General features: G+C 35.6%; 1 protein-coding gene across 17 annotated transcripts in view; it reads right to left on the bottom strand.

The window, feature by feature from the left end:
- Positions 1 to 6,441: 6,441 nt before the first annotated feature.
- The window catches only part of mbnl1 (muscleblind-like splicing regulator 1), a 47,525-nt gene continuing 40,075 nt past the window's right edge, over positions 6,442 to 13,891 (bottom strand). For 6 of the 17 annotated variants that reach the window (XM_058069064.2, XM_058069071.2, XM_058069073.2 and 3 more), the window contains 4 exons: positions 11,061 to 11,152; positions 10,770 to 10,814; positions 10,121 to 10,192; positions 7,277 to 7,686 (listed from right to left, as the gene is read on the bottom strand). In XM_058069064.2, coding sequence (XP_057925047.2) covers positions 10,136 to 10,192; positions 10,770 to 10,814; positions 11,061 to 11,152 — 194 coding nt within the window. In that variant the 3' untranslated portion in view covers positions 7,277 to 7,686; positions 10,121 to 10,135. Of the gene's footprint in view, positions 6,845 to 7,276; positions 7,687 to 10,120; positions 10,193 to 10,769; positions 10,815 to 11,060; positions 11,153 to 13,891 lie in introns of those variants that run through there. The other 11 variants (XM_058069070.2, XM_058069074.2, XM_078791624.1 and 8 more) reach the window with 4 other exon arrangements.

The following is a 13,891-nucleotide window of genomic DNA, read 5'->3' as shown; positions in this document are numbered from 1 at the left end:
ACTTTATTTTAGCCAAAAAAGAGATTTTTGAGCAGGACTCCATGTGTGACATGCATTAAGATGGAACAAACCGCATGAGAATGAATAACAGCGTCTAAAAGTCAGTTTTGAATGCCACTGGTGACTTTATTGGGGGGGAGGGGTAATGGGGAAAATACTTAGTCATGATACCGGGGTGGACAACAAACTGACGTCTGCAACCTGATACAGCTTAAACTGCTATCGCATTAGAGGTCATGGTTGTGAATGGTGAAATGGGGGAGTTTACTCTTGTGTCCACTAGAGGGCAATAACTACTCTTTTTGGAGAGTATGGCATAAAACAATTGAAGATTCCGAGCGATACATTTGAAGAGATAAAGCTGACAATGATACAATCTTCTATGTTTAAAAAACAAGTTAGACTAACATTTGGACACAAGATGGCGCTATTTTCCCCGCATTCGAAGCACGTAGCAAAATGCCCCACTTCCCGCCTTGCTACTAAAATGATACTATGGGTAGCGATGTTCCATATCCGATATTGTCAGCAGATCTTCCCTCAAACTTATGTCAAGTCACATCTCGTGTAATAAATGACCGCATTATGCTTTTTACTGTGATGCTAACTGGTGCATTACACAAGCCCTTATTTTGTTAGATACCGACAACGCGCACTGCTTTAATTGTGAAGGCCGGAAGTGCGACTTTTTGCCCAAGGCTTTTGACGGCTGTGCGGTGTCGATGCTACGCCAAGCTACCGCCGTGATAATTAAAAGAACCAGCGTCATGGCTGCCGTCCTTTCGTCGTGTTGGGCTTGCGCAACGTCAACTGGCAACGTCTTATAAAACCATCGCTTACACACATTTACCACCCAAAACCCAAACACGGACATAATTGCACACCGCAGACATGCTATAACCGAGGTAGCATGCTTGTCGCGTTGTGGAGCGCGTCATCAACAGTCGACAGAAAAGCCGATACCCAGTAACCGATCTTTCATTTATATTAGTTTTGTTCGATTGTGTGACAATATTTAAAGACTGCTTAAATGATAACGTCAGGCTCTATACCAGAGGTATCCACACAGTGAGTGTTGAAAGGATGCAAAGGTCACTTTGATATTATGTCAAGCAACACATGTGGATATGCTAAAAAGTTATATATATATTTCAATTTAAAAAAACTACATGTCAGCTTTGTGATATAGATAAAAAAAGCCTATTTTTAGTGTGAAGTTGGCTCTTTTCTTTCCCCTTTTTAAATTTCAACTTTCTTTTGAAATATTTTTTGTTAATTTTGTAACGTTATGACTTTATTCTCACAATATTATTTTTTAAACTTTTATTATTACTTATTGCCACAACCTGATAGTCTCCTCTTGCAATGTTATGACTTTATTCCCACAATATTATTTTTTTTTAAAACTTTTATTATTGCTTTTTGCCACAACTCGATAGTTTAACTCGATGACTTTATTGTCATATTTTGACTTAATTCTTGTAACAGAACATTTTTCATAACCTACTTTCCCCCCAAATTACAGCAGTATTCATTTTGTTATTTTTTTTTCTTTGATATTTCAACTTTATGCTCTCTAGAATGGAGCTATTTTCCATAATGAAATTACCCTTTTCTTGTTATATTACATTTTTCTGTTAATATTTAGACTGTATTCTTGTAAAATGAGTGCAGATTTTTAAATTTTTGCTGCTGTTTTTAAATTTCCTGTGTTTCATGCCAATAAAAAAATCTTCTGAGACAAAAATAATGTCTCTTCTTCAATATTTCAACATTATACTCCTAAAACAATGTTATTCTCGTAAAATTATGCCGTTCAACATAAAAAAATAGTTATTACTATTATAAAATGACTGCTGTTTTGTTCTCCACTTTTGTTGCTGTTTTTAAGGTTTCTTGTTAAATTAGATTTTTTTTTACAATGTGCCACAGGCCGCCTTAACACTCTCACAAGTACAACACATGAAGTTGTAATACTTCACCAAATAATGTCACAAAACCAACCACTTTGACCAAAAAGGCATCAAACTCTTGCATGAGCAAATCAAATATTGTTTTTTATTTCGATTTTTTTGTCATCCATACAACAAAGAGTCAAATATGGCAACAATCAAAATGTGCATAAACAAATCAGACATCATCGTGTGGCAACTGTTAGCAAACATGTAAGCGGTAGTTGCACTTCCAAGTAAAAAGCGATCCAAACAAACAAAAAAGCATCCATGTGCCCCCAGCAGGGAAGAAAGTGACTTTATGTGAGTTTATGTGTTTTTTTTGGAGAATCTGATGCTTTGGTTCGATAGCAAACGATACAGCAGCCGCTTTACATTCACGTTTGTTTTAATGACTGGAATTGGCCTAAATGTGCATTTGGTGTGGAGCACGTCTTCACCTGCTGGGTGCACAGCGTTGATAAGCAACTTGCTGACAGTATTTATGGCTCTGCAGAAGTATTTGGGTTGAAGGACGAGTGTTTTTTTTCTTTAATAACATTCGCTCGGAAACTATTTGATCACACAAGTGTTATTTCTCTCCTGACTGTGGATGTGATCTACTGTACGGGTTATTGTCGACTATCTATGCCTTTGTGGTTTTTACATGCAGTCAAATCAGAATGGAATACATTTTTGTTGTATGGAGCGGGAGCAGCGATGTGACCGACAAATGACATAATGTAATCATTTGAAGGGGAAGATTAAGCAGGACAAAAAGGGGCGTCATTATTCCCCTAAAACATTCCCAGGCAGAACTAACCACTGATAAAAGAAGAGAAAATAGCGCATAGCTTTCTCTGAACGCATCGGCAAAGTACGACGGAGTTTTAGGGCCACATAAAAATATTTTCAAAAACGTAATCTGAGATTTCAAAATAAAGTTGTAAATTTATGAGAAAAAAGTCGTAATATTACGAGAATACAGTTGTACATTTACGATAAAAAAGTTGCAATAGTACAAGAATGAAGTTGTACATTTATGAGAAAAATGTCATTAATGTACGAGAATAAAGAAAATTTGTACATTTACGGAAATAAAGTCACAAATTTACGAGAATGAAGTCATAGTATTGCGCTAGTAAAGTTGTACATTTACGAGAATAAAGTCAATTTATAAGAAACAAAAGTCATAATATTACAATAATAAAGTCTTAATGTTACAGGAAAAAAGTCGTCAATTTATGAGAAAAAAAGTCCTTATAGTAGAATCAAGTTAAATTAAAAAAAAGAGAAAAAAATAAAGAAAAAAGGTGGAAATTGAGAAGAAAAAAGTCTGAAACTTACTAGAATAAAGTTGTACATTTATGAGAATAAAGTCAATTTATAAGAAACAAAAGTCATAATATTACGAGAATAAAGTCTTAATGTTACAAGAAAAAAGTCGTAAATTTATGAGAAAAAAAAGTCCTAATAATAGAATTAAGTTAAATAAAAAAATTAGAAAAAAATAAAGAAAAAAGTCTGAAACTTACTAGAATAAAGTTGTACATTTACAAGAAAAAAGTTGTAATATGAAGAAAAAAAGGTTGTAATATTACAAGAATAAAGTCATATTATTGCAAAGGAAAAAAATCTTAAATTTATAACATCGTAAATTTACGAGAAAAAATATAGTTCCGACATTTTTTCTTGTGAACTTACAATTTTTGTTCTTTTTTCTAAATTTACGACTTTATTGTCGTAACATTAAAACTTTTTTCTCGTACATTTCCACTTTTAATTTCGGAATATTAAATTTTTTTTCACAAAAATGTATGACTTTATTCATACAATTACAAAAAAGTAATATTATGAGAATGAATTCATAAATGTAGAGGAAAAAAGTGGTAAATAAGTGAGGGCTTGCCACGCTCACCTGCTATTTTTCTGCTATGGTCTTGTAAATTTACAACTTTATTCTTGAAATCTGTTTGTTTTTCTTTTTTCAACGTGGCCCTAAAACTCCCGTCGTAGCCGAGAAAGTAGTGCCCTTCTTTGCAAGCAATTTTAGCTGGTCTTCTAATTTATTTATGAATTTAAATTAATCTAACAAAATTCCTTATAATTATAGATCTTTTTTTTCTTTATTCAAAATAATATCTCAATATGATACACATTTGTCTCTGTTCATTTGACTATATACAGAAGTGCAAAAAAGTCACAACCTTCGTCCCTTAGGTTCGAACTCATCATCTGCAGCATTTCTGACTTCACCAGCAGGGAAAAGTCTTTTAACGTTCTTGCTCCGAATCTCACCACCCACCGACCCAAAACAAACAAAGAACAAAACATCACAAATGATCCAATATATCCAAATAACCCCAAAAATCTCAACTGCTCATTTTGGCCTGACATTCAGGGCAAACTGAAGAAATATTTCCAACAAAAACGACATATTCTTTTTGAAATGGATACAGTAGAAAACAATGTTTACCCTAAAACTATATTATGGCGACAAGGAAAATGGTTCTTCTTTTCACAACAAATTCCTCATATCAAAAAACCCCAAAAACAAATATGTAATGTAACTGAAAAAGACATCCAGCTGTATGAATGAAGTGAATGTTTATCATGTATATGGTTTGAAAACAACAAAGTTAACCTCAAAAATCTACAACGGCTATATCGATGTTGTCAAGTAATATAGTAATATAGTAAGGCAAAACAAAAAAAAGAAAAAAACATCTACAACTATGCATCTCAAATAGATTCAAATCCTTAAGTAGTACATATTAAAAGCTTGATGGTTTTTAAGAGAATAATTGTTACACAGAGAAAGAGAAAAAGCACAAACATATTATTATTCTTACTCTTATTATATAATAAGCGACATGTGACTAAGTAACTAGAAAACATCATTGGTGCTCTTTACCTGCATGGTGATTGACAAGTACGGGCCGTGACCCATTCGTGGTAATCTAAGGCTTTGTTAGGTACGATACAATCGCTAAAGACGCGCAACACACCTCTGTGGGACCACAACAGGGACGTAAAACTGTTGAATGAATTCAAATGAAAAGAAGAAGAACATAAAAAAGCCCATTCCTCAGTGAGAGATGCGCTTCCACGTCGGTTTGGCTTTGAGCATTTTTAAAGTCACCTCTGTCGCGTTTCCTCTTAAGGCAAGGGTTCCCGACCCAAAGGGTTTTTGGGTCAAATTTGGCGCCTTCTTCGTGTTGGATTTGCATAAAGGAGTTTAAGGGCTACAGCAAAAAGGGAAAAAACATTGAAAAGTTACAAGGAAAAGGTCATCCAGTTGCGATAAAAAACGCGGAACCTTACGGGAATAAAACTGCATAGACAATAAAGTCATAATATTACAACAAAAAAAAAGTTAAGAGAAAAAAAACGGAAATTTTTTATACTCTTTATAGTACAAGTTTTTTGGTTTTATTTTTTCACCATAATTTCACAACTTTAGTCGTTTTATCGTTTTTAAAAAACAAAGAATAGTGATAAGAGTTATGACAGTCTTTGGATCGGTCTTTGATATTTTGTAGAACCTGTAGAACTTGTCCTGTATTTTTTTTTCCAAGTGATGTGACCATTTGTGGTGTTACATGCACAAATGCCAACAAATCGTAAAAATCATAGTATGAATTTACGAGAATAAAAAAGGTTCAAAAAGAAAGAAAAAAATCTTAATATTACAAAAATAATGTGGCTGCACGGCGGGTGAGTGGTTAGCGCGCAGGTATGTTCTCCCTGTGCATGCATGGGTTTTCTCCAGGTACTCGGGTACCAGTCCAGGATGTACCCCGCCTCTCACCTGAAGACAGCTGGGATAGGCTCCAGCACCCCTGCGACCCTCATAGGGACAAACGGTAGAAAATGAATGAATGAACAAAAATAAAGTCGTAAATTTACGAAAACAAAATGTTCCGTTACAACATTTTTTTTTGAAACTTACGATTTTTTCTTGTAAATTTCCAATTTTGTTCTCCTATTATTAAGATTTTTTCTCATGAATTTATGACTATTTTCGTAAATTTACAAGAAAAAAGTCGTAACATTATGAGAATAAAGTTGGAAATTTATACGAAAAAGGTCATTTCGCTACAAGTGTTTTCTAGCAAAAATGTTTTTCTTGTAAATTTACAACTTCATTCTCGTAACATTACGACTCTTTATATTACATTTTTTTTGTTTTATTTTTTTTGCTAAATTTCACAACTTTAGTTGTTTTATTGCTTTTACAAAACAAAAATTAGAGTTATTGATAAGAGTTATGACAGTCTTTGGATCAGTCTCTGATATTAGTCCCTAATTTTTTTTCCCAAGTGATGTGACCATTTTTTGTGGAATTACATTCACAAATGCCAAAAATGGTCCTATGTCACAATGTTTTATAGGATCCATTCAAAAATTCCTGGATTCCGACTCATCCACAAAAATTAATCGGTTCTTCCATATATCCCATTGCAACAATTCCTGAAAATTTCATCCAAATCCAATCGGAAATTTGTAGTTATTTTAACACAAACAAACTGATTAACGCTGGCAAAAAATGACCTAAAACATAATGTTACATGAATAATTTGGGCTTTTTTTCATCCAAAAAGTTTCTTATGACTTTATTTTGGTAATATAAAAGGTCGGGAACCGCTGTCTTAAAAGTGAAGTTTGAAATTTGGGCTGCTTGGTTGAAATCTAACGCAGACAAACAATCATTCAAGTGTACTTTTTTTTTTTTTGGTTACAATGACCTAACAGACCTTGTGTCTTTCTTTGTGTCTTATGAGCAATCAGCAATAAGCACGCGGCTCAGTGCTTCTTCCAGAGTGGAGCCTCTTTAGAAGAGGAACAACAAGGTAAAACAAGCTTCACCTTCCTCTTCAACGGCCTTTAGAGTCAATGGACTTGAGTGACACCTTAACAAAAAAAAAAAAACAGCACTAGTCTATGAAAAGTAATAAAAGATTTTTTTTAAAAACACATTAAAAATTAGCAAAAAACCCACTTCTAAAATGATTTTTTTTTTTAAATCAGAAATGAAAACAACATTAAGAGCCTTTTTAAAAAATGACATACACCTGGTAAACAAATAACACTGCTGAGACAACACTCGGGTTTGAGCTGTATGGCCTCCATGGCACATGACAAGGTGAGAAGAGCTAAGAAGAGCTAGCCTGGCTGTGCTTTCAAGGTACACAGGTACTATGTTGGTTTACCCACAAACATTCATATGTCCCTTCCCCGCCACCCTCCTGTATTCATCCATCCATCCACATCTAGTTTGACTAGTAGCTGTACACACAATACTGCACTAATCGTTGTTTTGTTTTTTTTTAAATCGCTGTGCCTTTCTCAATTCAAATTCAAGGTGCATTTTTGTAAACGATGAAATATGGCTGATTGTTTCAAAAGAAAAAGGAATATAAAATAAAATCGGTCGAGGAACGTACCAGAGGTGCACTCTTTGACCTTTTGTGCATCCAGTAAAATACAATTAGAACCAATTTAAAGATACAGAGGTGTGATGTGACCCGCTGTGCACCATGATGTCCTCCTCTCCTCTCACAAGTTTTTTCTTCCTTTCTGTCTTCTTTTTCTTTTTCTTTTTTTTTTAAACACACGCATGGGAAGATGCCACCCTCGATGTTTCCATATGTGATGAGACCCTCCTCGTCCCCGTTGCTCGACATTCTGAAGGTTATGTAAATAAAGGCTGAACTGTTTTGGCTTGGACGGTGCCAGCACACATTCATTTGATCTGAAAGAGGAGAAACAGGATGGACGTAAGAACAAGGAACACCAAGAGGGAGATTGTTTTTTGAACCAAAAAAAAAATACTTTAACCTTCCTCTTGTGTTAGCTTTCTGGTAACGGGTCGGTTTTGACCCATGTATTAAATCATCTATAAAATACACTAAAAACAATAAGTTACCATCAAATTTGCTTCTCATGTCTTGGTTACCTTCTTAGGCTTCCTCATCCATGAAAATGTTGCTTTTAATACTTTTGGTGTGGGCATGGAGGCCTTTTTTTGTCACTATACCCCTCCATTTCAATTTCCAAAAATGGTTACATGAACCTCAAAAGAATCATATTCATAAATTTAATTCTTTTGTTACCTGGCTATTACTGAGGGATATAGAACATATCTCTTAAATCAATTCGTTTTATTTATGTTCTCATTTTAGTATTAATCACTAAAGAAACATCTATGGTGTTGGGTTGAATTTTGACCCATATATATTAATGTCAAGAAAAGGTAAAAAAAAAAAAAGTTATTGTTTTCAGCAACAGAACTTTAGTATAAAGTGAAATGAAAAAGCAGAACAGGTCCAGATCTTGGTTCACTGTACTTCTTGCCATTCTTTCCATGATCCAAATTGTAAATGTGAAATCAGCCATCAGTCAAATTAGTGAATTCACCTCACATGTCTGGACCTTGTTTTTCTGCTGGTATACTGGAAAAGCGGTCAAAATGAGAATCCCCTGAAGCTTCCATGATGAGAAGAGGAGCTGGTTGTCATTGTGTTGGCTAATTCTACACTTATGATTTCAGTTGTGGCTCAAAATGCTTTATAGTCATATTATTATAACCGGGTCGAAACCGACCCTAACAATACAGTGGTCATAATTTCCACCAGACCATTTTAAAATGTAGTAAAAAAATTTTTTTTGGTTTTATTTTGTTGAAATAGAGTTTCCTGACAAAATCAAAAAGCCTTGATGCAATAAACAAATGTTATGTGATTCTTTTTATGAATTAAAATGTAAAACAGGTCGGTGCCGACCCCAACACAAGAGGAGGGTTAATGTAATGCAGGGGTGTCCAAACTTTTTCCCTTTAGGGCCGGATACGGGAAAAGGGAACTGTGATGTTCCTGTGATGTTCCTCATCTTCAGTACTTCAAATCACGGTTAACATATGACGTCTCATTTGATTGACATGAAACATTTTCCCTTATGACATCCCATTGCTTGTTAAGGTTGGGTATCGTTTACATATTTTACCATACAGTGCCAAATCAGTATATTTGAAACAGTGCTGGTGTGTAAAAGGTGCCCGAACTAGTACTCAAAAAACATACTGTAAATTCTGTGTGACGCCTCCTTTTCTTCAAAACTACTACAAATTCTTTAAATACTGTGCGGCTTGAGATTCAGTGAGTAAACGGTAACTTTGGCAATAGCCAATACGAGCTATTAGTGCACTCACAAAGAGCTTGTCTAACCATCGGAACCTGCAGGTCAAATTTTTACAAAGAACACGTAATACATCACACAGCAACTTAACATTCAAAAGTTATAACCCAGAAATATACAAACATGTACCAATACCAGTTTAAAATAAAATGCATAATGTGGTGCTGCAATGACGTTAGCTTCCCTCTGTGCTCCTCTGGTTTTGCTCAAACAAAATACATTATGGGAAAATGTAAAAAAAAATTCTGTATTTTAAAATTGTATTGGTACATGTTTGTATATTTATTAGGTATACCTTTTGAGTGTTAAGTTGCTGTGTGATGACACATATTGAGTAATGACCAATGCAATTTCCAATGCGTTGGTTGACAAGCTTGTTGTGCGTTTTTTCATAGTTGCTTGGTCCTCATGAACTCGTGCCAGCCATGACAAATACCGACAAAACGGATCTGGATCTGGTTTCTTTTCTAAATTTACTGGATGCCGCTTATACGTATGCCGAAATTAACATTTTGTCCAAACACAATGCCTACTAATTTTTACAGAATTTTGTGACATGCAAATCGAACAGTTCAGTAATCCCTCATTTATCGCAGTTAATCGGTTCCTGACACAACCGTGATGAGTACATTTCCACAAAGTTGAATTAATACATGCAATATTTTTACTGTTAAAAGAATAGAAAACCTTGTAAATACAGTTTTTAACATCAGTACAGCCCTCTAGATATGAAGTTTGCATGACTACACTTATGATATTGTGATATGGGGGGGTCTCCAGACGCTGACGAACAGGCTGGGTCGACCACCTTTGACCTTTACTTTTACAATTAAAAACTACAGTACATGTCAATGTATTGCAATACACTAATATTATCCCTGTCTTCTTCTAACTGTTTTTTGGAATAAGCCACCGGCCAATAAAAAATGACCAATGGCATCCGGGCTGGACTTTGGACACCCCTGATGTAATGGACTGGAATAGAGACTCACTGTTCTTGAGAGGAACTACATTTGAGTCAAGTACTTGTGACTACTCAGATGATCTGCAGATATTATCGGAATCTGGGGGAGGGAGTAAAAAGCAGACAGGTCATCAAACGGACACCCGAAAAACAGACGGACAACAAATAGACGTTATTAAAAATACACTTTTACATCTTGTAACATCAGCTGAAAAACAAGAGATGGCAAAAAAGTCCAAAAGCTATTAGTCTACACTTGCGGCACCTCTGGAAAGCATGGAGAAGGAGGGGGGAGAGCAGGGTCAAGGGGGTGAAAGGTCAGTGAGTGCCCCCCCCCCCATGCAAATCTAACAAGTCCTCCATGTTGTTGACCTGCACACCTCCACAGAATAATGCAGAAAACTGAAGCCTTATTATAAAGACTGTGACTAGAATGTGCCCATAAGAATCATAGTTGATTTGTTTCCTTTTCTAAAAGACACGGGTCACATGGTAAAGCTGCGTGCTGGAAAGCAGCGGCGGAAAAAAATTCAAAATAAAAAAAATCAAAGAAGGAGAAAAAAAAAAAAAGCCAAGCACCAAAGGGCACAGATAGCAGCTTGTTGCATGAGCTGTGCGGATATGGTGAATGTACAAGGGGGGGTAAGGGGGGGTAAAAATAACTACCTCATACATACCAATTGCATGTATTCGTTGGTAGTCAACTTTGATAAGGAAGAGTCCTCAAAATGGGAAAGGACAAAAATGGGAGTTACAACGAGGACACACATATTCAATAAACACCATTTGTCAAGAAGGAAAGAGAATCCAAGGAGCGTTTGGAAAGTACTACAGTATACACACGTTGGACTCTTAGGTGTAGGCCAACAAGAGGGAGTACCACTTATTTCGCAACCCCACCCACTCCAGGTGTGCAGGTGCAGTGAGAGAGAAAGAGAAAGAGAAAGAGAGGCGGTTGAGGTGCAAACCTGATTGGTGGAGGCAGTTGCGAAGGGAACGCTTGTGGCAGATGTGGTGGCTGCAGACACAGTGACTGGAGTACCACCGTGCATCATGGGAACTTTTTGGGGGAGGGGGAGAATCATGTAAGCAAAAATACACAGAGGAGTAGAGTGTAGCCACATACACACACACATACATAACTTGGGGGGGGGGGTGGAAGACCTCAAGGGATTCAATTTAACTAGATCCCTTTCACCTCTCTGCTACATACAAAAGCTATTAGCTTTACATAGCTACCATATGTAGTCCCGGTCATTAGCATTAGCCTATGCTATGATCAATACAGTGTCGCTCTAAGATGATGTTTTAGTTTGAAAAGTCAGACCATGAAAGAGGTGATGAAATGATGGCGATTTGATATTATATGTACTGTGTACTTGATATTATATGTAATGTGTATAACTTGTGTTGGTTATGGCTCAAAAATCAATGCAAGTCTAATATGGAACTAAATAATGTTTCAAAGAAGGTTAACTTAACACTGAAAAGAACCAGCGTCACTTTTTACCACAGCTAGCGTATTTTCCGGACTGTAAATCACACTTGGTTGGCTGTTCCTGCAACTTATACTCCAGAGCGACTTCGAAATGAAATAACAGTTTATGTTGCATAAGCAGTGGACACCTTTTGTGTTCATGTTTATTTTTTGTGTAGCTGAATAAGCATTGTGTTAGCATATCTTACATCTATATTCTTTTATTGTTACAACTTGCCTTCCAAGATATGTAATGTCTGTTTTGGTCAAATGCGACTTATACTCCAGTGCGACTTATACTCCAGAAAATACGATAATTTAGCATTATTGTTTCAGTCAACACGATTCTTGCCTAAAAAAAAATTAAAAAATGCAGAATCTTGAAGAACCCTGGTAATGATAATGGTGACATGTGCTCAAACAAACTACCGTATTTTCCGGACTGTAAGTCGCACTTGGTTGGCTGTTCCTGCGACTTATACTCCAGAGCGACTTATAAATGAAAAACTGTTTATGTTACATAAACACTGGACACCTTTTGTGTTTATGTTTATTTTTTGTGTAGCTGAATAAGCATTGTGTTAGCATATCTTACACCTATTCAGCCTGTTCTCTATTCTTTTATTGTTACAACTTGCCTTCCAATAGGATGTAATGTCAGTTTTGGTCAAGTAATTTGGAAAATAAATTACCCTACATAAACTTATGTATGTTTTTTTCTATCTAATTATGCATTTTTGGCCTTATGCGACTTATACTCCGGAGCGATTTATAGTCCAGAAAATACGGTAATTGATCTTTGACTTCAATGATTTAACTGAATTCTTGCTTTGGCATAAACCGATTTTACATTTTTACAAGTCAAACCTTAGGCCAGTCAATTTTAAGCAGATGAGTCAGCTTTCAAATGAATTAATCATGATTAATCACCACTTTCAACTATGACTGAAATATGACAATTTTGATAAATGACAAAATTATATGCTTAGCGTGTATAACTACCAAATTTTACTTGTCCGTTTGTGAGTTGGAGATACATATTTGGTGTTGGAAGGTCACAATAAAGTTATGACAGGATGTGATTCTGTGGGGACGCTACACTGTGCCTCTGTCTGCCGTTAAATATGTTACATTTTTTCACATAAATCTTTTGTCTGACATATTCATAAAAATCAATGGGAGTCTTGTGCTAATGTCATTAACTGTTTAAAACATAAGTGAAAAATGTCCTGATTTGACCTGTGACCTGAAAGAATTCATCCATGGAGTTTCAAATGGAGCTCAAATTCAGTCCGATTCTCCGTTTGGCAGAAATGGTTGAAATGGTCATCAGTGTGCATTGAAAAGAAAAACAACAACATCAACTACTTCCGAACTAGCTTTCCATCGATAATGGTCAATACCATACTGAATAATAAAAAAACACATGAAAGATTTCTGTTGCATATAAATTTAGATATTTTATAGTCACATTAAAATTTGGCTGTAGTTGACTATGGCAGTACACAAATGAAATATGAAATGTGTGTCTTTTGATTTTAAGCCTTTTCCACGTTTTGGACACCCTTTGTTTAATAAACCATTTTTGGTACTCAATGCCTCCACATCTTAGGGTTCGAACAAAAAGCAAACGCACTGAAATGAGTAATTTAGCCCTCATCTTTCAGAAGCAAAATACAGTACAGTATTATAAAATAAGTGTAGTGTTGTTTGCAGGGACTACAAGAAAGTATCAATATTGTGGGCAAGATGATAAACGATAAATGAGAATGAGAAAAGATTGGATTTTAATCCAAAATATATGAGAATATATTGCAATCTACTAATATTTCTACTATGTTACACTCTTCTGCACTCTGTGTGTATTCTAAAGGCCCTGCCTCCACCCACCGAGACTGTATGACTGAAAACAGGGCTCACTCCATTCATGCCGTTGTTCTATTGGAACAAATGTGCCAAGGTGCTGAAACCAATGCATAGAGTGAACTCCTTTGGAAATGAGGAAGACGGACATGCATGCATGGGAATGTATTTGAGGTCGGAAAAAATTCTAGAGTTTGTTCGCTTGATGTGATATGAGATCTTGTGAAGTCACATGATATTCAGTCATCAATCCAGCAGAGGTGATAAGGGGGGGGCAAGTTTAAATTGAAATCCCTCGGTGTGTGATGGCACTCTAAGGTTAACCAGCCAGAAGCCAGGTTGAGAACAAGCATGAGAGTACAGTATATTTGGTGAAGCAACACAGAAAAAACAGCAACATTAAAATCAGTTCAATTTAAATCCAATAAATAGAAATTATAAATAAATAAATAAATAAAT

This window comes from Doryrhamphus excisus, linkage group LG6 (assembly GCF_037039965.1).
Source record: "Doryrhamphus excisus strain RoL-2023G ecotype Guam linkage group LG6, RoL_Dexc_Guam_v1.1, whole genome shotgun sequence".
NCBI classification, from domain to species: Eukaryota; Metazoa; Chordata; class Actinopteri; order Syngnathiformes; family Syngnathidae; genus Doryrhamphus; species Doryrhamphus excisus.
The sequence above is the reverse complement of the archived record's forward strand: the minus strand, read 5'-3'. Positions and strand labels throughout refer to the sequence as shown.